This window comes from Suricata suricatta, chromosome 9 (genome assembly GCF_006229205.1).
Source record: "Suricata suricatta isolate VVHF042 chromosome 9, meerkat_22Aug2017_6uvM2_HiC, whole genome shotgun sequence".
Lineage (NCBI taxonomy): Eukaryota > Metazoa > Chordata > Mammalia > Carnivora > Herpestidae > Suricata > Suricata suricatta.
In genome coordinates, this window is record NC_043708.1 from 51,159,516 (window position 1) to 51,184,266 (window position 24,751).

Below are 24,751 nucleotides of genomic sequence, written 5' to 3' on the forward strand. Positions count from 1 at the left end.
CGCACTTAATCACACTTACCTCTTTTTAATTCTTTATTTGCCTTCTGGAACACCACATTCCAAATTTCATGCTGCCTCACTCCCTGTTCCTTCTTAGTTTATTTGCTTATTATGCTCTTCTTGCATCTGAATAATGGGGTAGACTAGAGCTCTTTCCACATTCAGTGCTGTGTTGATTTCTTTTAGGCTTTAAATTTCATCTATATGGTGACAAATGCCAAATTTATATCTCCTACCAAAAATACTTCTCAAGCCACTCAACTCATTTTCCATCTGCCCATTTGACATCTCCACTAGGATATCTACAGGCATCTCAAACATCATATGTCTAAAATCTGATCTTCTCCCTGAAATCTGCTTTAGTCTTCCCCCTTTCCTTGTTTCTAATGGCTAGCCAGAATCTTTGGAGACATCTTAAATCCTGTTTCTCTCACACCCACAACTAGTGAGTAGGTATATCCTATTGGCGTTATCTCCAAAAATATATCCAGAACCCAGGCCTCTGCTGACCTCTGTGGTATATACATCTCCCTTATGTTTTTTCTGAATGATAACAGAATCCTAACTGGTCTCATTATTTCTCCACTTGTATTTCCACAGACGTCTCAAAATAGCAACCCAATACAGTCCTGTTAAAGTAAATCAAGTCCTGTGACTCCTCTGCTTATAACCTCTCTATAGCTTCCCGTTTCACCCAAAGTCAAAGACTAGGTCCATGAAGTAACCCCAAGGCCTTATAATCTTTCATGTTCTCCACTATTCCTCTTCTCTTCTGAGTAGCCTCCAAGTAGTAGCCTCCTTTCACTCTCCTCCAGCTGCACTAATTTTTACAAACAGGCCAGGCATACTCTTACCATAGCCTTTTGCTTTGTTCCGTTTGCTTCCAGTGTTTTAATCCCATATTGCCACGTGGCTCACTCCCTCATGTCCTTCAGAGCTTTATCAAACAATGTTATTTCAGTGAGAACCTCTGACTATTCTTTTAAAAAATACAGCCTGCTCCCTTTTTCCTCCCCAGCATAAATACACTAATATCCTTTTGCCCATTAAGTGCTTAATTTTTCTCCAAAGCATTGATGGACATCTAATGAACAAGATGTATATTTATTGGTTTGCTTTCTGCTTCACATGAAAAGGCAAGTTCCATGAAGGCAGGGATTTTTGTTTCATTTTGTTGATTGCTGAATCCTTAGTATTTGGGGCTGTGCCTGGCACAAAGTGAGCAATAAGTGTATATATTTTTAATGATTTAGTGAGTCAGTTACATGTCTTTAAAATTTTTGGCTTTTAGATAATATTTTGTTTGCTTATTATTGAACAGGATATCCAAATTATCTCATAAGGAAGTTTATGTTTGGCTTTCCAGAAAAATGGAAAGAGCATATTGATAATTTTCTTGAACAATTAAGGTAAAGTACTTCTTTACTTTTTAAAAAGCAATTTTGTTGAGGTATAATTTACATTTGATAAAGTATGCCCATTTGGGGTATAAAATTTGAAGTGTTACAAATGTTTTTGTTCATGTAACCAATGTAAATTGGTTTTCTCTTTTTCTTTTTTTTTTTTTTTGAAATGCCAGTTTTGATACAGTTTTCTCAATCTTGGATTTTTAGAAAGCAATAGTAGTTTACTATAATTTCTGTCATATGGAAAAAATGTAAAAGGAAAGTAACACTGTTGACAATTCAGAAAGTATCCTCATTCACTCATCCTTTAAGAGGCATGTAGCTATTAAACATGAATGTACATTTTTAGTCTTTTTTTCTTTTATTCATTTCTTCAGAAGTTAATGCCAGTTGTTTAGTAGACACTGTGCTGGAACAGGGAAAGCAGGGAAAATTTTATTAATTCTTGCCCTTAAGGAACTCACAGGGGATATGTTGATATAAGTTAATTAATCATACCTAGTACAATATAATAACTTATATTCGGGGCTGACAGTTTTTCCTGTAAAGAGCCAGACGGGAAGTGCTTTTATGGGCATGCTGCCTCTATTGCAACTGTTCAGCTCTGCCTTCATATCAGAAGAGCAGCCATAGACAGTAGGGAAGTGACTGTGGCAGTGTGGATGAATGTCGTAAAATAAATAAAACTCATTTTCAAAAATAGGGAATGGCAGGATTTGTCCTGTAATTTTCTTACAGGATTAGCTTAGTTAGGGAATATAAGAAGATAGAGTAGGAAGCACTTAGGTTATGATTCTTTTGACTTAAGATAATATACTTGAATTCTTTGTGGAGGAAAGGGTAGAATCATAGATTTAAATAATGTAAGGTTAAAGGTAATCTTTGCTGGGAGGATAAAGGCTTTATCTGAGGGATTTTATTTCTGTTTAGTTTTTTGTAATAGTTTTTTCATACAAAAATTAGAGAAAAATATTATACTTGTTTTTTAGGGCTTGTGAAAAGAAGGAGATAAAGGCCAGACAAAAACAGAAAACTGGAAGAGTTGTCCCTGATGTGCGGAAATCAGCGAAAAATAATGCAGGAGAAAACCAAACTGATGCTCTCCAAAGAGCCAGCACCACTTATGACACTGATTGTTGTCATTTGGGTATGTCTTTTCTTTTCTTTTCTGTTAATACAGTGGTAAATTCTTATATGACCTTCACATTTATCTGTTTATAGTTTATATCATATTGAGTTTTTGACTTAAACTGCCCTAAAATTCTTTAATACTTAAAAAACTGCAGTGCAGTCTGCTCATATTCAGCTCAGCGTTCAGCTTACTACTACTACTACTACTACTTTTTTTTTTCTTAAAGAGAAGGAGAGCAAGCACTAAGCCTGAGTTGGGGAGAGGGGCAGAGGAATGGAGAGAAAAAAATCTGAAGCAGGTTCTATGCTCAGTTTTATAAAGCACAACACAGGGCTCAATCCCACGAACCATGAGATCACGACCTAAGCTGAAATGACACTCAACCGACTGAGCCACCCAGACGCCTGGCATTTTTTTTTTTTTTGAATGTCCATTACTATAAAGGTACTGGCAGAACTGTGTTAACTCTTTACCAAAACTATAATCTGCCTAATATCCCACCCCATCCTACCCACTGGAAAAAAGTATGAACATTAACCTATAGTCCTTGCTAGATAATGTTTTCAAAAGTGAATTCTTTAATAAGGCAGCTTGTATATAATAATTTATTGAAATCTCCATCTTTGTACTCATAGAACTGAAAAATGGTAAACGCATCAGGTGCCCAGCAGCCACAGAATTAAATGTGTGCCATGGTGATTGTCAAAATAAACCGTCATTAAATCTCCCAGATGACCAAATATGTAACACTTATCAAAATGGAGGAGAAAATGACTTAACTAATCAGGTAAGTTTTATTATACCCTGTGATACAAAGAGTGGAGGTGTGATGCTACTAAAAAGGTTTGGGACCAAATCAGGAATCCGGAATTCTGTTTGTTAAGTATCACCTTAACAATCAGCTTGGCAATGTCTTGCTTGACATTTATTTTCTGTGTCTCATTGAAAAAGTGTAATCAGTAATAACAAAGTTTAGCTCTTAGAGTAAGGGTTAAATAAAAGTGTGTGTGTGTGTGTGTGTGTGTGTGTGTGTGTGTGTGTATGCACTTAACAAACCACACAAATTGAATTTATAGAAGATATCTAAGATAGTGGATGCCCACATGGTGCTACCAAAGCTCAAGTTCCGGCAAATGAGTTTCTGAATGCCTCTGCTAATGAAATCTGTAGAACTGTAAGTACATACCTATGTATGCTTGATACATACTATGAAAATGTTTGAGGTCATATTTATAGGTAGTAGTTGTTAAAATAAAAAGCTAACTTTTTGTTTTGAAGGAAATAATTGGAAAGAAAGCATATGAAAAGTCTTCAAAGAAACTTGAAAATTGTGAAAGAACAAATGAAAGGATAATTAAAAGTCAGAAACAAGGTGATATATCTTTATTGGTTTTATAATAAGCATATAGCTCTTATTTGAAATGTTTTTAATATAGTAAAAGTGATCTCATAAATTTCCAAATTTAAAATGGCAAACCAAGTATTACAATCATTATAAATGTCTGGGGATTTTTGTTGTTTTTGTTGGGTCTTTTTAGAATTACTTTTTTTTCCTTTAATTAAAGCATAATTAACATAGTGTTATTAGTTTCAGATGTACCATAGAGTTTTGTTTTTCTATACAGCATGATTTGCATAGTAAAAGAATTCATTACCTTACACACTGTATTTACTTGTAGATTTACCTCCCTTAATCTTGGCACTAAATAATTTTTATTATCTATCTATCCATGTATCTATTTTAAGTCATCTCTGCATCCAACATGGGGCTTGAACTCATGACCCCAAGATGAAGAGTCACATGCTTTACCACCTGAGCCAGCCCGGAGCCCCTAATTTTTTTTTTACTCACAAAGTTACACATCATTTTTAAATATGGTTTTTGGAGTGTTTAAAGACTATGAATCTTTTTATGAAATTAATGCCATAATTTAGCTATGTGTAAAGTGTGGATTTCCAGTACGATTTCATTGAAATCCTGTATACCAGATTTAAAGAACCTTTTCTCTACACATTAGCAAGTTTAAATTTCATATTGAGTTAAATCCATCAGCACAAAGCATTTTTTTGTATTCTTATAAGTGAAAAGAAGTGAAAATGAAGAACATTTGTAAGTGTTTAAAGAAGTAGAGAGGAAAAGCAATACTAATTAGACTATCAGGATCATGTAACTTAGGTTAAAGTATCCAGAATAGTCTGAATCTTCATTCAAATTATTTAATAAAATGTATAAAAATATTCAGAATAAAAGTGTTCAAAATTATAAAGTTCAAAATTTTCAAATTTCCCGTTAAACATTTGAATCCAATTTATATGAGGAATTTAAAGAAAACACTTCCTTCACAAAGATAGATGATTCCATTGAGAAATCTTCTAGGAGCTTTTTATTACTTTTTATTAGTACCTTTTCTCCAATAATTATACTGTAGTGGCTGCTTTTCTCTGCAGCATCCATCATCACTCATCAGTCTTTTATTTTATAATTCATCTTGTAGAGTGGTACATAACATGTAGGTCATTGAAGTATTTAACTAGGATAGTTGCTGTGATGATTTATAATTTACATATATTTATAAATGCAATTGAATAATTTACAAATAGAAATTAAATTAGTTTGGCTTCTGGTTTCTTAAGTTTCAAATTAGAGAATTTCATTTTAATGTGCTTTCTTTAGTGACACAGTATAATAAAGATTCTCGGTTTCTGGTTTGGTTGTTATCCATGATATTTCATGGAGTTTGGGTGAATCAGCAAAAATATCTTGCCACGGCCACCACTGGGGATGAGAATGGGGGCCATACCTGTAGAATCCCATGTTCCTTTAATCAGGATAGCTTCTGTTCCCTATATTACATACCTAGTAAATTTTAGCAGCCCTTCTGGTTTTCTTATGTCACCTAAGTATTTTACTTCTAAACAGATGATTAAACACATACTGATTTATCATTTACTATACATGTGAAAGACTCTGTACTAACTGCAAAAAAAAAAATTCTAAAAGTGAAAACAAATTCATACTATTGAGGGGTTTTTTTCAGTCTAGTTCAAAGACAAATTTGTAAGTATAATGCAAAGCACATTGTCAAACATGGCATTATTTAAAAGTATTCTGGGCTCCTGGGTGGCTCAGTTGGTTGAGCAGCAGACTTTGGCTCAGGTCATGATCTCATGGTTCATGGGTGTGAGCCCCGTGTCAGGCTCTGTGCTGAGAGCTCAGAGCCTGGAGCGTGCCTCTGATTCTGTGTCTCCCTCTTTCTCTCTTAACCTCCTCGGCTCACACTCTGTGTGTCTCTCTCTCAAGAATAAACAAACGCTAAAAAAAAAAATCCTTTTTTTTTTTAAAGTATTTTGGAAATTTGAAGGAGATCTTTCATTCAGTTTAGAAAATCAAGATAAAGTTGTGGACTAGGTGGGTTAGGGAATGGAATCGAAGCAGGTAGTGAGTGATTTGGTTTGTGAGGGAAGAACGCTTTCCAAGTAGAATAATATTATTGAAAAGTTGAGAATCATGAAAATCATGGTGTAGTACACGTACAGTATGGTTCCCTTTTGAGTACAGTGAGAAATTAGAACTACACTGAAGGCCAGACAGAGAAGCTTATATGTACACTAAATAGACTTCAAGAAGTCAAAGGCTGGTTGATACAAAAAATATGCTTACAATTGAAGGGGCAGTAATCTGAATCAACCGGGGCTTCAGTGTTTATGGGGGATAAAATATACTTTATTTTAGAAAAAAAATTTCTGTGCTTTATTTTGTTTATAGCTAATTTGAGATTTTGATCTTTGGTTTTGTCTTATGAAATTAAAGAGAGAACGGAAGAATCGAACATATCCATTGACATTCTGACCTTAAGGCAACCGTTTTTCTTGGATGAAGGAAGAAAATGTATGTCTCTTAACCCGAAGAAAGCTTATATTTTAATGACACCACTTAAATCTAAAAAAGTGATAGAACAAAAATGCAAGAAGTATAATCTGTCTTACAGCACCATTAAAGCAGTTACAGATTTTGCAGTGCCAACGCATCAAAAAGAAAGTAAATCAGACTTACATGAAACTACCAGTTTGATCAGTAACCCCACAAAGACCTTCAAAAATGCTTTTGAGTATACTGAGGACCATAAAAGTAAAAACAAGGAAGACTGCAGTGAAATTGATGTACTCACTGTCAGCCGGAAAACCAAAATGTCTAGTCCTAAAAAGGAGCAAACGGTCACCTCTGACTTTAAGAAAAATACAAAGTTGTTACCAAAATCGAAGAAAATAAAAAATGTGTCTATGTCATTTTACAAGCAGCAGTCCTCATCAGATTTGTCTAGTGAAGAGAGCGAAACAGAAAAGGGAATTCGAAAGATAGCTGGAGTTGCCAAGAAAACTACCACAAGAAATACCAAAGAGACAGTGGTTCACCTCAGGAAAAGCACAAGAAACACCACCAGGAAAATCCCAGTGATTTCAGAATCTGAAACTGAAGAAAGTGAAAGTGAATTTTATATCAAACAAAAGAAAGCTAGATATTCTGCTAAAAAAAATCTCCAGAAGTCTGGTATTAGGAATGAGTTTCCAGTTATTGAGGCCATCGGATCTGATGAAACAAACAGACATTCCTTTCAGTGTTTTCCTGGTGTAATTCAGGATGAAGAATGGAATGAGAAGGAGTTACAGAAACTTCATTGGTAAGTAGTTAGATTTGACTCTGGAACATCTAGAGTGGCCACAAAACAGTGGAAGACCTGAAAATTCCACGAAAGGGCTGATTTAGTGACCTCTAATCATTAAAATAGAAGATAGGAAAAACACATGGAGAGAAATAACAATTTATACAAAGAATATAGGGAGAATACAGATAAAACTTCTATTTTGTGGCCATCTCTACAACTTGTATATGAGCAAAAGGAAAAGTTAACCTTTTCTTTCCATTTAATATTTCAAGACAGCTACCCTCCTCCTCAAAAAAAGGGTAACTGTGTGAGGGGATGGATGTGTCATTTGTCTTCATTGTGTGATTATTTCACAATGAAATGTACATGAAGTGATCCCATACACTTTATACAGTATAAATTACTAGCCATTTGTATTTCAGGGTGTGGTAAAATATTTTAGCATAGAAAGATGTTGCTCTCTCAGATCTTCCTATTTTAAGAATTATTTTATAGTTAAATTTTCTGTTACAAAACCCTAAAGCTGAATTCAGACCTGCCCATTATTTAAGATGGTCTTCTCCCTGAATTTACAGAATAGAAATAGCTTCAAAAATCAGGTGATCCATCCAAGGCTTCATGGGTAGGACATGAATTGGATTTAGCTGTGTAGCCTTGGCAAACAGTTTTGAGCTGTGTCAGTAGCATTGGGAGCTAAAACATAGTCGAGCAATGAAGAGTGAATGAGAGAGTACAAACAACCTAGTCTGTGGAAAACACAAGAAATTGGTAGTGATAGGGAGCAACAAACTGGTTAGGTAATAAAAGAGTGTGAAGATAAGAGAAGACGTATGTTTGATGGCATATTTGTTTGTAAGAGGACTCATGCCAGCATATCGTGGTGTGTTGATGGAAATGCTCTAGTAGAAAGGAAGATGTGATTGATCAGAGAGGAGAATATAGAAACATACTACGTTCAGTGATTTCGCTTGCTTGAGTACTCCCTAACCTTAAAACATTTGGAATTTATTTTTTGGTCTGCCCTTTTGAAACACTATTCCCAAGGCATCTCTGTGCCACTACACTCCTTTTTTTAATTTCTTAAGTGTTCCCTCATTTTCAGGCAGATAAGATAATTTTCCTTCTTCTCCAAAGTTCTTGTTTTTGGATACTTTCTTGCTGTTATAATGTAGTCTTCAATGGTCTTTTCCTTCTATAGTTCTAAGTTTACTCTTTGGACAGGGATTCCAATATCTGTATCTGTAGTTCTAAATTCTTAGATTTGTATTTCTCTTTGCCTGTTGGACATCTCTCCATTAACCTCACTTATAGAGATTCTAACTTAATTATGTCAAAAACTAAACATTTTCCCCTGCTTATCTACTTTGCCTGATATTCCTGATGCTGAAAATGTAATTCTTTCAGTCAACTAGGTTTAAACTTCTTGATCATTATTGATTTTCTGCAGCGGGGTCCCTTTTGTGCTTCCTTCCCCTCAGGTAGCCTCTCTCCCCTGGGCCACTCCTGAGTGTAAGGGAGTTACCCCTTCCTAGTGTTTTTTATTCCTGTGGGGCTCATCCCAAAGTATTAAAAGTAACTTTCTAAAAAAATAATAAGTAAAATAAAAAGATAAAAAAATCTAAATAGTTCCCAGGAACTATAGATTTTCCCATAGGATCATTCTATCTGTACCCTTTCTTGACACTAATTTTTTTCAGACTTTTAATGCCTGCCTACTTTAATGAAAGTAGCCTTGTATTTGTACTTAGTTGTTTTCATCTGTGTAATGTTTTATATATATCCAGATTAATCTTAATTTATAGTTGTGATTCTAACATCAGAAACCTTCACTGCATTCTTACTAGGAATCTTCAAATTATATAGAGATCATTCTGCCTTATGTTGACAGCATATCGTACTTTTACCTTAATTATCCTTTCCAGCTGTCTCTCCCATTATTTCATTATAGTAAAGGTTCGCAACCTTTACTGCATATCCATATCATCTAAGGAGATTATTTTAGTGCCTGAACTGCAAAGATTCCAGTTTCCAATAAGATGAGGAAAGCATATTCTACTCTTTTTTTTCAATTTAACTATGAAACCTGGACAGAATGCATAGAACAGCCTTTTGTTGATTCAGAAAGGTAAATAGTAGCAGGTCAGTTGGGGAAACTAGAATCCTTTTTTTTTTTTTTTTTTTTTTTTTAACATTTATTCATTTTGAGAGACAGAAACAGCGCAAACGGCTGTTTGCAGGGCAGAGAGAGAAGCACAGAATCTGAAGCAGGTTCATGGGGCGCGAACCCACGAACTGTGAGATCATGACCTGAGCCAAAGTTGGCCACTTAACCAACTGAGCCACCCAGGTGCCCCAGGAGAGACTAGAATTTTGAGTAACACTGAAGTGGGGGCAGATTTCCACTTTTTCCCCTGATGTTCATTAACCTAGGTTAATACCCCTTAAAAATTAGAAGTGGTCACTGAGGCATGACTAAGAGAATTCAAAGAAAAGCCTTCCACTTTTGGCTTGAGGAAGAGGAAAGGGGACTATTAACATGCAGAAACAGTGAAAGAAATCTCCAGTTCTCTTTCTTTGTCTTTTCTCCTTTCTCGTATGGCCCAGTCCTACAGGGTAAAAATCACAGCAGCATATGGGGCCCACATGCACCTAAAACTCTGTAAGTAGGAAACCTCTTCAGGAATATAGCACTCAAAAGGGTAGGGCAACCTGTGTTGCATTTTCTCTGTCTGTTGTTTGACACTGCAGAAAGATGCAGTTGTGTCAGCTGTACCACAGAGGTGGGTAACTAAAGCCCTAGCTTTCTGCCAAAGAACCAAAAACAGGACTCCTGGGGAGCTAAAATTTGGAAAGGGAAGAGCTAGGGAAAACAACCATAAATAAAGTTGTTTATGAACTTCAGAGCTCACCCCTGAGTTGAGCATTTGAGGATTTAATCCTAAACAGCATGCCCAAGACTGAAAACTGAACTAAGAGGTAGACTGGCCCCTGGTTTCCAAAGCCAGCCACTCAGTGTCCAACACACAGAAAGCCTTAAAAATGGAACTGATACTGAAATTGCAGCCACAGAAGTCTGACTGGAATTTATAGCTTGGGTTACAACCAAATCGATTGCCTGCTTAAACAAAAATATTAACATTCTCCATAGGATATAAACATGACCCCACAATTTTACAGTATTTCAAAACAAGTAGGAAATAATCCAGAATTACTCAGTATATGAAGAACCAGGAAATTTTTAACTTTAATAAGAAAAAAAAGATGCCATTGCTAGGATGACACAGATGCTGAAATTACTTGAGAAGATTCTGAAGCAGGAATAGAAAACTGCTTCAGAAGGGCTGATACGATGGCAGAAGTGGAGCAGAAGAAACCTGCCTTAACATTTAACCTTGCCTCAGCGACCCAGGCACCCCACTTGCTTCTACTTTTGTGTAAACTCAAGTGAATCTGAGTTGCAGCCCAGTTTTGTACTCATCATACTTAGAACCCAGTTAGCAAATAATCACTCTTAAGTTTAGGAGAATATAGATCAGGGAAATCTGACTTAGCTTAAGCATATACTTGAACTAAAATCTGAAGGACAAATAAGGATTATTTAAGCCAAATTTTCATGATAAGTTCATTTTAAATAAAATAATGGAGGAAAGCACATTTAGAAATCCTAAAAGAAGTCCAGAACAAGTGGAGTACAGAAAATGAGAGAAGAACAGTAAGGGATGAGACTTAGAGAGACCAGGAACAATGGAAGTCATATTAAATGCTTTGGTTATTATGCTAGGGAGTTACAAAAGCAAGTTGTTTTTTTCTTCCTCTATCACCAATAAAAGCAAGTGTTAAGTAGGATTGGAGTGACATGACTATATTTGCCTTTTACAATTATCTGGGATAAACTAGAGATGTGTTAATTACAGACTGATTTCTCATTAAATGCATTATTTTTATTCTGAAAAATAGTCCTCCTAGCAGTTCTACACTTGAAACTTAATGATGTACAAATGGAAGCTTGAGCCTCCAGATCCTCTTAGTTCTCCACTTTAGAACACCTGTGGGATGATTATGTGCGAAGGGGGTAGAGCATTCATTAACAATAAGTATTTAACATGGAATGAGAGGTATTCTGTAGTCAACCAGTACCCATTCACAAAATCAGACTGATAAAAATTTACAGGTAAATTTATTAAGTAATACCCTAAACTCATCGCTTCCTAATTATTTTACTACACTCTATTATTATTATCTATGCCTTAAGGTTCTTTACATCATTTGTAGCTGTGTGGTGGAAATTCCGTATAATTGTGTCCTATCACACATTTCTTACTCCACATTCAGAGACATCATATTGGTAGCTTGAAATTACCCACAATAGTTATTTACAATATGGAAATTGGCAAACACTGTAAATACGAACTATGTCACTGAGAGAGAGCTGATTTTAAAAATTTGCCAGCCCAATGCTGCATAGGTTATTTAGTGAGTTAAATAGATCTTGTCTGGCTGAACTGCCACCTTAGTCACAATATGTAAAATATATTTGGGGAGGGAAGGGAGCAGAAATACATGTACCAGTTTCTAGATATTTACAAATAAACTTTCAGAATGTAACTCATTTGTTAAATTTGATGACAACCTTATATTGACTAATAGTTTTTCTTCTCCCTTTCAATTTTCATTTCCCTCAATGAGATATAAAATATTACATTCTGTAAATTATAAAATCAAAGGAAGAAAAACGTGTTTATTTTGAGAGCGTAGGTGCACTAGTGGGGGAGGGGGGCAGATGGGATGTGAGAGGATCCTAAGCTGACAGCACAGAGCTAGACATGGAGCTTTATCTCCTGAATTGTGAGATTACGCCCTGAGCTGAAATTAAAAGTTGGACGCTTAACCAACTGAGCCGCCGAGGTGCACCACGAATAAGCACACTTTTTAATAAGAATTTATAACCTAGAGTCTATAGGAACTAAGAGCTCATTTTCCAATATACCTAGCACCAGTGAGGTTTGAGCATTGCTGAAACATTGCTGAAAAGTTAGTCATTCTAGAGTCCCCCGAAAGATCACATCACTGCTAGGTGGACTTAGGAGAAAGATGTTGAAAGACAGACCTGGGATGATTGTTCAGGTGCATAGAACACAACAAAATAAAAGGTATCTCCCAGATACACGAACTTACACCTTCCTGTTTTAAGCACTCAAGTAAGTTACTGAGTGGAAAGAATAGTATCGTCTTTCCAAACAGCTATCAAAATGATTTTGGTAAAATTCCTTTAGCTCAATAAGTCTCATTGCTGTTTTTATTGATTTGGATTTCTTGTTCTTTAACTGGTTTTGGTCTTCGATAGTGCTTTTGCATCTCTTCCAAAACACAAACCTGGTTTCTGGTCAGATGTAGCAATGGCTGTAGGTTCTCGATCTGCTGATGAATGCCAGAAGAAATACATGGAAGACCCCAGAGAAAAAGAATCCCAGAAACCCGTCACTAAGAAAAAACCAGCCAATCCCAAAGGCCAAAATGGTAACATTTATAAATTGTTTTTGCCTGGTTCTCAGTATTGATTTATGATTAGTCACTAGCTGTATTTCATATGTATCCATGTATCATCTTATAGGTTTTTTTCTCAAAATTTTAAAGCTAGAAAGAACTATATGGGTTAATTTTTAAGTCTTTTCTAGTTACTTCTATCAATAGTAGCCTTAGCAGCCTAGTGTTTTGAGTTTGTTCTAGGAAATATGCAATTAGAGCTAAGGATTTCAATATCTAGATTATTGTTCAAAGAGTCTATTTTAATTTGAGGCCACTTGGGTAGGGCCCCCTAGAAATTCATAATAAAATTCAAAATAAATTTAGTTTTCGTACTCCCCAGGAGTATGCCTTCCTGCTCAGGGTTATGACAGAGCTTATACTAAGCTTTAGGGAGTATCCTATCCCTACCCTAGTTTAATAAGGTTTATATTTTTGCAAAATCAATAAATTAGGCATTCAGCAAGGGGAATATGGGAATTAACCTTTCTCACAGGGTAACTTTTCCACCCCACCCTGACTAATCTTATGTAGTTTCTTCATGAGTATCTTGTGGGCTAATCATACTGCATAGATCCCAGTATAGGAAAAAATAATTTCTATATAGGAAGCTTATTAATAGTAGATGAGTATACTTAATACAGATACACAGTTTAGGTTTTGCAAAGTCTGTTAACTTTAGAGCAGTTACTATAAATGACTAAATCCTTACCAAATTGTTTGCTAACTTCTAAGGCAAGATGCGTGATGCTGATAAGAAGCAAATGATTACGATAACTGCCAAAGTGGGAACTCTTAAAAGGAAGCAGCAGATGAGGGATTTTCTGGAACAGTTGCCAAAAGATGATCATGATGATTTTTTCAGTACAACACCTTTACAGAATCAAAGAGTATTGGTAAGTGCATGAAATCATTGCTCTTTATATATTGACTTTTACATCTTTCATTTTAATGTATGGTTAGTGTTCATCCCTAATATCTAAGCCAAGGATTGATAGCCTACACAGACATCACCCAAAATGTCCTATAGGGAGCAGTCTGCCAGTACATGCTATTCTCATCAGTGTAATGGTTGCAGAGCCAAATTGAAAACCCAGAAATAGGCTAAACATATATATTTAAAATTTCATATGCAATGAGGCAAACTTAAAAAGAACAAGGTAATGGGGTGCCTGTGTGGCTCAGTTAAGAGTCTGACTCTTGATTTCATCTCAGGTCTTGATCTCAGGGTCATAACTAAAAGCCCCACATTGGACTTGGCAGTAGACATGAAGCCTACTTAAAAACAAAAAAAAGAAAAGATTATTACATATTCTATACTAAAGTAAATGGAAGGCTTAAATGACAGCAAAAAGTTGACATCCGAATGTATAAAATTTTTGTAGTATGAAAAATTGTACAACTAAAAACTTCAGCAATTGGGGGAAAATATTTACAACAAATAAAGACTATGTTTACAATATGAAGAAGTCATTCAGATATTACTAGAATACTAAAAAATGTCAAGATCACAGGGAAAAAGTGGGGAAGAAAAAATTTAAAAGGCTGAATGAATACTTAGGAATGTGGTTATTTATATTAGCTGTCAATCAGAGGAAAACTAAATCATATGTATATATTCTAAATTACAGAATCTTTTACAAAAAATAAGTTAAAATATCCATTACAGAAGGCAGTGGAGACACTGAAATAGTCATACATCAGTGGATGTATAAGTGAATCATGCCTTTTGGATAGCATCATGGCAATATTTGAGAGCCATAAGATTAATTCTGTTCATGGAAATTTATCCTAAGAAATCAAAAAAAGCCAAAAGTCTCCATAAAGACCTTCATTGCAGGTCTGTCTTTACAGCAGAAAACTGGAAGCAGCATATATCCAATAAGGATGTTCTTCATAAATGGACAAATATACTACAAATACTAATTGCAAATCTGAGACTGTTTCTAGAATATAAAAATAAATGTTAAGAATATTAAGATTAATGCAAAAATGGATAGATATAGACAACTGATAGAAGTATAAAATCTACAAGAGCTAACCTTAACGGATAATTTTTTAATTTATTCATTTAATATACTTAACTTTATTTTAAGAGAGAGAGAGAGTGTGCACACAGGAGCGAGGAAGGGGCAGAGAGAGAGGGAGAAAGAGAATCCCAAGCAGGCTCTGTGCTGGCAGTGCAGAGCCCAATGCAGGGCTTGATCCCTCAAACTGAGATTATGACCTGAGCCAAAATTAAGGAGGAGTTGGATCCTTAATGGACTGAGCCACTCAGGTGCCCCTCATTTCTTAATATTGTTACATTATCTCCAATATTAAAAGGCTACACAAATGCTTTAAGAATTTTAGTAACATCATTATCTGGACTCCTTTTGCCTACACAGGTTGTAAAGGGAGATGTATTAAAGGAACCAGCGTCTCAGTCTCTTACTGTGTTCCCTGCATAACAACCATGGTGCTTTAGAGCTTACATCCTTTATATAATTCCATCATCATTTCAAGTTTTATATGTTTTGGCTTAAATGCAATAGTAGCAACATTTTAAAAGCTAAAATAATAAAATGTAGAAAGCAGTTAAGTTCATTTTCTGGGGCAAAAATCCACTTTCTCTAATGTTTTGATGTAAAGTTAGATAAAATCTTAATGAAGGATTGAATTGCTGTTTACTGGACGTATATTTACACAAAAGTTTAATACTGCTTGAGTTCCTATAATAATCAGTGAAGTAATTGTTTTGATCTGTTTACACAGAGGTAAGCAAACCTTGACCTATGGGTCAAATCTGACAGACCACATTTTGTATAACAAAATTTCATTGGAACACAGATATGCTCACTGTTTACATAGCTATGTCTGCTTTCATGCTACAACAGCAGAGTTTAATATTTGGGACAGACACGATATGGACCACAAGCTTAAAATATATACTATCTAACTTGTTACAGAAAACACTTGCTGACTCTGGTCTTTTCACAACTTGGAACAGAAGTAGGTGCCATTGTTTCCATTTAACACAATAGAAAATAAGGTTTCATTTAGAGGCCAAGGCTCTGTTCTCTTCCACTCCAAAACATTTAGTGATAATGAGAAATCCCATTTTTACGGGAGCCTGCTGGCTTATAATAAGGATTTGTTTTTTAGTTGCCAAGGCTCCAGGACAGCGCAGAAGAAGACGATATCCTGCCCAGTATGGACAAAAACCCAACGACTCCATCATCAGTTGTCTTTCCACTGGCAAAAACTCCTCAGTGTCAGCATGTCAGTCCTGGGATGCTAGCCTCGATAAATAGGTAAATATGCATATGATACTGTAAGTCTCTGCATCAGCATTTAACATTTCATGAGGTGAAGAGAGTAGATGTCAATGAGAAGAGTCATCATTAAAAAGGAAATCAAGAAACAGTAGTTTCTAGGGGCGCCTGCGTGGCTCAGTCGGTTGGGCCTCCGACTTCGGCTCAGGTCAGATCTCACGCTTGTGGGTTCGAGCCCCGCATCAGGCTCTGTGCTGACAGCCAGCTCAGAGCCTGGAGCCTGCTTCCCGTTCTGTGCCTTCTTCTCTCTCTGCCCCTCCCCCTCTCATGCTCTGTCTCTCTCTGTATCAAAAATAAATAAAACATTAAAAAAAAAAAGAGTAGTTTCTAGAAGTCAAGGATGGATAGTTTCAACAAGTAGAAGTGTTGTTCAGTAGTGTATAGGAACACACACAGCTCACTTTACATCAAGATAAGTTCCAAATGGATCCAAGTTTTGCATGTAACAAATTTATAAAATATACCTAAATAAACGTTGGAGGATTATTTTATAATTGTAGATTATTGAAAGTCTTTTATTTCTACATAGTTACATCTTTTTTTATATTCTCCATACCAACTATGAAAAATTTTTTCATTTCTTTTTACCTTATTTCTTTCCCCTCTCATTCTTAGCAAATAGGCTTGATTCAAGTACAGTTAACAATTGAAGCCAAACAGAATGGCTATTTCTTCCCACAATTCCTAGTCCTGCTGATGACAGTATATAGCAGTCTTCAACTTATGAACCACAAGATCATGACCTAAGCCAAAGCTGGACACTTAACAACTGAGCCACCCAGAACCCCTGATTTTAGCCCTTCTGACAGGTGTGAGATACTATCTCATTGTAGTCTTGATTTGTATTTCCTGGATGAGTGATGTTGAGCATATTTTCATGTGTCTCTTGGCTGTCTGGATGTCTTCTTTGGAAAAATGTCTATTCATTCTTTTGCCCATTTTTCAATTGAATTGTTTTTTGGATTTGAGTTTTATAAGTTCTTTATATATTTTGGATACTAAATCTTTATCAGATGTCATTTGCAAATGTCTTCTCCCATTCCATAGGTTGCCTTTTAGTTTTGTCGATGGTTTCCTTTGCTGTGCATAAGCTGTTTACTTTCATGTCATCCCAATAGTTTATTTTTGCTTTTGTTTCCCAGAAAATGTACTTTTTAAAGCTTGGAGGGGCTCCAGGGTGGCTCAGTTGGATAAGCTTCCAACTGTGGCTGATTATGATCTCGCGGTTCAAGAGTTGGGCTCTGTGCTGACAGCTTGGAGCCTGGAGCCTGCTTCGGATTTTGTGTCTCTCTCTCTCTCCTTGCCGCCTCCCCCACTCACACTCTGTCTCTGTCTCTCAAAAATGAATAAACATTAAAAATTTAAAGCTTAGAACACATTTTAAATTAATTTTGTCAACTGTGTTCAACCTCTGAATAGAAGTATGGTAGTTAATGTTGACGAAATTATTTTGTATTTAAACAGGGATGATTGTGATAAGTATGTTTTTCGTATGCAAAAAAAACATAAAAGTAAAGGTGGCATTGTCTGGGGCAATATCAAGAAAAAAACAGTAAGTATATTTATTCTTCATTTATTCATTACATCTCTTGAACATCTGTAATATACGGCAAATTGTCGAGGAGTTTTAAGTTGTATAGAAGTCCTTGCCCTCAAAGTAAATAGTTAGTCTTAGGGAATTATAATTTATGGAGGTACAAATATCTTATCTCCTAATTGTATATTCCTTCTGATCAGGTAATGGCAATTTGTTCCTCCCTCACCCATGTTGAAATACTTTCACTCTAGCAAGTATGCAGTATAATTCTTCTCAGGGAGTTTCTAAACTAAACATTGGGATTGCATAATCACATCCGATCTTTATGGGTTTCCTTTGTCCATAGAAAATGGTAGACACTTCTGAGCAGTCTGGTTTAAAATCAGCCTGGAGACTAAATTCTTCAAAAGAAATCTCTAAAATTGAAGGTGTAGACAGACCCAGTGTTTCTTAGATTCCCTTTTTCCAGTCTCCATTCCTCATGAGACTTTGCTGCAGAGGACCTGGAATCAACATAGTGAGAAAGACTCGTTTGGTTCTAGTTGCTATTTTGCCAGTGCAAAGTTAGGCTGCTTTGACAAACTTTCATGTGCATAGAAGTCCCTAGGGATGTTGTTAAACACCAGATTGATCCAGCAGATTTGAGATTTCTGCATTTCTAACAATCTCCAGGTGATTCCTGTGGTGCTGATCCATGGACCATACTGAGTAGCATCAAGGTCCTAATCCATTCAGTCTGTTCTCTGCACAATGATGAAAAGTTCATATGGACCTACCTATAAGGACCCTTCCTATTAATTTTTATTTCTCTGTATTTCTGATATCCTAACCATTACTGGGCTTGTTTTTCTTAATGGGTTGTTATTTGAGTAGTCTGTAATATCTTTGTGATTTAGTCCTATTTTTTCATTGACTAATATTTTGTAGCCAATGTGTGAGGATAGAAAGAGCAAAGGATTTAGTGTTAAAAATTTTGATTTCAAAAATTTTGATTTATAGCAGCTTTATAATAAGGAAAGCTACCTGAGCTTTCTAATCTCTTTTTATTCATGTATGAGAAAATGCACCATCAGCATGGAAATCATATTGATTTGAAGTCACTGAACGATTTTGAGAGCTAAATGATATAATAGTGTTTGACTCATTTCACAAGGGAAAAAGTACATTTACGTCACAATCTGAACACAAGAGTGCATCTTGAAAGTTTCAACAATATTTACTCTTAGTACGTTGGATATACCCTGTCATATTTTCTGTTCTATTCCTTTTCATTTTTTAAAGATAGCCAGCCATGGCCAGTAATTTAAAAAGCACTGGTAAGTCTCCATCATACACTTAAAACTTGTCATATAAAATATCATTTTAGACAATTTTAAGTTTTGCTAGTAATGGAATGGAATGAATACCTAGATTTTGGCAACTGTCAAAGGCCCACAGACTATCCTTTAACCTCTATAGCATTAGTTTGTAGTATTTCCTTACAGTCATGTTTGCCAGCAGTGTGGGAAATAACATTGAAGAAGTATTCTTGCCCTGGACAAATGCAACTTAAAGAGAAGTAGATGTTTCACAGTTAATTATAATATGATTAGGTATTGTTATAGGCACATGTTCAAGGGATACTCAGGGGATGAAGCATGCTTATTTTGTCTATGTTTGAGGCAGAGTTCACAGGAGGTACTATTTAGCTATTAACATGAACTCTCTTGCAGGTTGAAACTCAGTTGTCAACTCCAACATCAAGAAAAAAAAACCTGTATAACATAGGTAATTTATTTGTATCTTTCTTTTGTAGCTCAGTTCTATTATAAGATACTCTCTTTATTTAACATGGTACTAAAGTTAAATGCCCACAAGTGGGCAGACCTACTGTTCAGTTTTTCAGTTATTTTCAATTTCATTGAAATTACTTTTAAAAGTACATTAATTTTTTTTTATTAAACTTCTCTTTACAGATTTAGAAAACTCTGGTATTGGAAAACTTTTCACCAATGCTATGGAATCTTTAGATGAAGAAGAGAAAGATTATTATTTTTCAAACTCTGATTCTGCATAGTATAAATGAAAAACTATTTCCAGGATTTTTGTCAAGAAGCAGTGTATTTATATCTTTTTTTGGAATACGTGTTATTTTCTTTTTAATGTACCTTCATATGAAATTGTGAATTCCTTCTCAAAGGTTTGAGGTGTTTGTATTGAGAGCAAAACATCCTTCTGTAGAATACCATTCATCGATGTAGGTTACTAAAATATAAGAAAACTTGTTTTGCTTGTGTACATACTTGTAAATTTCTGTTTTTTTGAACATTAGTAAGTTTCTTTTAAATATCTGTTTGGTTTAAGAAAATCATGTTTTAAACAGATTTTCTTAAAGCGTCCAAGAAAATGTTGCTACCCTTAAGAGGTAAGGGAAGAGGAATAAAAAGTAGACTTGTATTGCTGGCGCTATAAATTCATGAAAACTGTGTTAGCATTTGTTACCACTTCACTTTTTTCTTAAAACTTGGCGCATCTATGAAAGCTATGTAAATTTATTACTTTTCAGTATCAGGTAGAATCAGAAAATAAATTTTGTCATATTAAGCCTTATTTTACACACGCAGACCTAATTTACATTTGGCCTCAATATTAAAAAGACTGGATTAAACATTCAAGTAATTGATCTACCATTGTAAGGAGTCAAGTTAATAAGCCATGTCAAAGTAAACATTATTTTCCTCCTTTTAGACAGCTCCTTTAGAAATAAACATTTTTTTAGCTTATCTTGTCATTCTGTTTTAAAATTTGACAGAACATTCCCCCTCTGGTTACAGTATATATTATAGTCACTTAACCTTTCTCTCCAGTTAGATTATTCAAATAAACTTTGTTTGCTTTTAGAACATTTGTATTTTGGTGGTGGTGGTTTGATTACTGAATCATTGAACTCAAATAGGCAATAAAAATTGCTTCCGCTTGTTTCCTCAAAAAGAAAAAAAATACCAGAAGTTTTAGTAAAACATACTTTTTTTTTTTTTTAAGAATTTAGTCAGTTTAGGGGCGCCTGGGCGGCTCAGTAGGTTAAGCCTCCGACTTCGGCTCAGGTCAGATCTCACGTTCGTGGGTTTGAGCCCCGCGTCAGGCTCTGTGCTGACAGCTTGCTCAGAGCCTGGAGCCTGCTTCCGGTTCTGTGCCGCCTCCTCTCTCTGCCCCTGCCCCTCTCATGCTCTCTCTCTCTCTCTGTATCAAAAATAAATAAAACATTTTAAAAAATAAAAAAAAAAAAAAGAATTTAGTCAGTTTAGGGGCGCCTTGATGGTTCAGTCAGTTGAGCGTCCAGCTTTGGCTCAGGTCATAATCTCACAGTTAATGGGTTTGAGCCCCACATCGGGCTCTCTGCTGACAGCTCCGGGCCTGGAGCCTGCTTTGGATTCTGTGTCTCCCTCCCTTTCTGACCCTCCCCTGCTCACACGGTCTCTCTCTCACGCCCTCAAAAATAAATAAAAAATATTAGAAAAAACCAGTTTATATTACTATAAGATTTATAGAAACACAAGATTTAAAAAATATTAAAGTTAGACTGAGATCATAATTGTTTCTGCCACAAAGACTTAGATGTAGGATAGAACAAACAAAGGGATTATTTTATAGTGAAATACTGTTGTAGAATTTAAGTTGCCAATATTTGGTATAAGACCATGTTGCTTATTAATGTTAATGGATAATGTTAACTCCTTTTAAATAATTAGAAGGTAGTTAAATTCCATAATGAGAAAAGGATAATTTTGATACAGCATAGACTTAAACCAAGTAGTGTGGCCTTCCTCCCACAAATTTCCTCTGTCCTACTGGAACTGCTTTAATGTCCTTCCTAGTCTATTTTATTGTATTCCACCTGCCAGATACCTGGTTATCCCCATCAGGTCATAATATACACTAGGAAGACTTAAAATAACCTCCAAAGGAGACTTCAAAGTGGGCTCAAAGATGATGGATTAATAATAACAGGGCTGAAAGTTCAGTGCTCCCAATAAGAGTATGAAGGCGGCTAATGCAGTTTAAATATGGGTGAAGCTCTGTACACAGCAAGCATAAGTAAATGAAGATTACGTCCCTCACACCATGTAAACTTACATATTGTCTGACGGGTGGACACACAGAATTTAAGCACACTGGTGTCTGCATGGGAGATGCAAGGTGGTCATCTGCCCACACCAATGGCAAGTCGCTGACGTACAGCAGAGTACCACCAAACGTTCCCACCCACAAGTGATGCTGACCACGTGTAGCAGGAGCAAGCAGCAGCAAAACCACACACTGGAACCTAAAGAAGCTCCTTTCTTCCTTTTACTGACAAAGCTTAAATCATGATCACTATAGGGAGAAATGTGCAAAAAGTCCAGTCCATTACAGCAAAGCAAGATACTAAAGGATAAATTTGAGTCTGAGAGAGAGAAATCAATAGCTGCACATCAGCCAATAACTTCTAGAACTTTTTTTCTCTCTGACTTTGACAGAATTATTGAACAGCAAGACTATGAAATCAGTTGGTCTCAGAAGAACCAAGAATTTATACTACCCCAAGGAAGCTAAGTTTACAATTAGAGTAACTTTTTAGTGAAAAATAATTGTATCTAGATCCTGGGTTCTGGTTCTGGATTTTCCAGTAAACTTGAGTAAGTCACTTGTTTGTGGGCCTCACTTCCATCATCTGATATGAAAAAAAAAAAAGGGTGCACCGATTGAGATGAGCTCTGAAATCCCTGCCAAGTCTACGGCAAGGAGAGCTCCCTGTGGGGTTGGTTCACCTCCCTACAACGTAGGTGTAAGAGAAAAAGTAAGACAAAAACACTCTAAATAGTGGGGAGGGGGCCGCATTGATAGTGAAAGGCTGCATGAGCACTAGAATGACTAGAAAGATGGGCCTCCGACATTGCAGATGTAAACACGGAGGTGTCTTCCGGAATCATGAGGTCCACATTCAGCAGCTCATCTATACTAAAATTTCCAAATCTAAGCCAATATTCCATTTTTTTAATATGGTATTTCAACAAAAAAAGTAGTGTAAGTTGGAGTTCATACTAACAGGATCTGACTATACTTAAGACACCTTTGGTAAGATAAACATACTCTCCTAGTTACTGGAGCATTTATCTCACAATATAGCTACTGCCCACATCTTATCCAATATGTAGGGAGATTCCGGAGATTTACAATATCCTAATGATATAATTTATATATAGGAAAAATTATTTATGACCACTAAGTTGGTGGCAGATACCTCAACTTATTATGCTAACAAATGGCAACTACAGTACTATAATCTGTGGGAAAATTCTAAAATACATCTCTATTACTTTTAAATTTATTTCATTTGAGGAAGAGAGCATGAGCATGGGAGGGACAGAGAGAGAGAGGTGAGACAGAACTTCAAGTAGGCTTCGACGTGGAGCTCGAACTCATGAACCACAAGATCGTGACCTGAGCCAAAGCAAGAGTCGGACGACTGAGCCACCCAGGCACCCACTTTTACTTTCTTAATAGCTCATTCGGCAAACTTTTTTTATATTCAGTAAAAAAATGAGTTTCATAATCTAGTTAATTGATTACTGAACCTCAGGTTTTCTTTTAAAATAACTTATAATCTACATAAATAAAAACGTACACCATATAAAATAGATAATGGAAATACTATCTTACATATTTTCAACTGATCACAGACGACAGCAATGATTACTGCAATGCATTTAGTGTTGCGAGAGTACGTTCATAACCGCACCTTCACCAGTATCATGCATCAGCCTGTAGTCTCTCTTGGTTAAGGCCATTTGGTAACATTTGCATGTCAAATACATAGTGAAGATATCTGTAGATCTCCTCAGCCTTCCGGTGAGTTACTTGTGCATATGTGGAGATTTCTTGAGGTGAGCTGAAAAAAAAATTAGTAGAACTTTTGAATTAATACAATTTAATATTCTTATTTGCTTTTAGAACATCAAACATAAAAATGCCTTTAGGAAAATCATTTCTTCTAAGCATTTTACATCTAGTTAACATGTCCTTAGCATGATTTAAATAAAACATGCTTATTCCCTATACTTAAAGTCATATATAAGAATAATTTCAATATCTTACATTGGCCTTTAACCTACTTATTTTCTAACATTTTCCTTTTTGAGCAATAATCAAAAACTAGTAAAATCTGCACTGTGATATTTTTTAGTTCTAGAACAGCCCAAAAATGCTAGAATGCAAAATCAAATATAAGAGCTGTCTGTCTAGCTCCCAGAGGATGCTAAGCTCCCCAAAGGCAGTGCCTATCTTTTCCCTCCATTAATTTCCTCAGCTTCATGCAGTGAATGTAATATATTTGGAAGGAAAAAGTCTTTACTGAATGAGATAATCTAATAGGCACTGTACATCTTTACTTTTTAAAATAATACTAACATTTCTATGAAGTAGTTCTAAGAATCACTTAAACCATTTAAAAATACTAAGACCGACATACCTGTTAGTCATCTTTCTCACAGAAGAAAACCGGTGACACATATTTAATGCAGTTACATAACTTATATTGGGAATACTTAGATAAAACTGAAGGGCCTCACATTTATTTCTGTTCACCACTGTTGGAACATGAATACCAACATTCTTTCTTTGTTCTACTAAAGACAGTTCTTTTAGCAAATCTGCAGTTTCTTCTTGGCAGGAACTGAAAAGAACTCGGATTCCAGCACCAATTAAGGTAGTCAGCAAGTTGTCATAGCTCTTTGTTCTCCTAAACATCCTGGATGTGTCTCCTAAATATTTCATATTTAAGAAAATGCAAACTTTAGTAACCTACATTAAGTAGAATCATTAATACTATATTTTGCATTATTAAAATCCCAAGACCTATACCCATTAAGCAAACTAATGCCACATTATGCAAATGAAAAACCCTACAACTAAAGGTTTAAAGTGACTCTCAAATATCTGGGAGATAAAATAGGAAGAACTATCTTTATGAGTATCTTCAATTAGTATCAAATAGTAACATGAGTAGGCAGAGGAGCGCTTATATTCCTAGATAATTCATTCCTGAAGACTGAAAATTCTTCATAATGCTAGAACTGATGAATTGTTCAAGTACTGGCTTAATTGATAAAAAATCTTACACATTTATTCCAAGAATAACTCAAAACGCTGCACACTCA

The 24,751-nt window shown here is 35.5% G+C and overlaps 2 protein-coding genes across 4 annotated transcripts in view; one reads left to right on the forward strand and one right to left on the reverse strand.

Moving 5' to 3' along the window:
- Window positions 1-20,460, forward strand: part of MIS18BP1 (MIS18 binding protein 1) — a 45,710-nt gene extending 25,250 nt beyond the window's left edge. Inside the window, exons 6-16 of the mRNA XM_029951702.1 lie at window positions 1,322-1,409; window positions 2,396-2,553; window positions 3,174-3,325; window positions 3,817-3,910; window positions 6,350-7,217; window positions 12,547-12,719; window positions 13,461-13,621; window positions 15,870-16,018; window positions 17,504-17,591; window positions 19,289-19,343; window positions 19,532-20,460. Of these exons, the coding sequence (XP_029807562.1) occupies window positions 1,322-1,409; window positions 2,396-2,553; window positions 3,174-3,325; window positions 3,817-3,910; window positions 6,350-7,217; window positions 12,547-12,719; window positions 13,461-13,621; window positions 15,870-16,018; window positions 17,504-17,591; window positions 19,289-19,343; window positions 19,532-19,632 (2,087 nt within the window). The 3' untranslated portion in view covers window positions 19,633-20,460. The remainder of the gene's footprint in view (window positions 1-1,321; window positions 1,410-2,395; window positions 2,554-3,173; window positions 3,326-3,816; window positions 3,911-6,349; window positions 7,218-12,546; window positions 12,720-13,460; window positions 13,622-15,869; window positions 16,019-17,503; window positions 17,592-19,288; window positions 19,344-19,531) is intronic.
- FANCM (FA complementation group M) overlaps window positions 17,613-24,751 on the reverse strand; it is a 64,873-nt gene continuing 57,734 nt past the window's right edge. For 2 of the 3 annotated variants that reach the window (XM_029951701.1, XM_029951699.1), the window contains 2 exons: window positions 24,064-24,355; window positions 23,286-23,484 (listed from right to left, as the gene is read on the reverse strand). In XM_029951701.1, the coding sequence (XP_029807561.1) occupies window positions 23,346-23,484; window positions 24,064-24,355 (431 nt within the window). In that variant the 3' untranslated portion in view covers window positions 23,286-23,345. Of the gene's footprint in view, window positions 18,080-23,285; window positions 23,485-24,063; window positions 24,356-24,751 lie in introns of those variants that run through there. The other variant, XM_029951700.1, reaches the window with a different exon arrangement.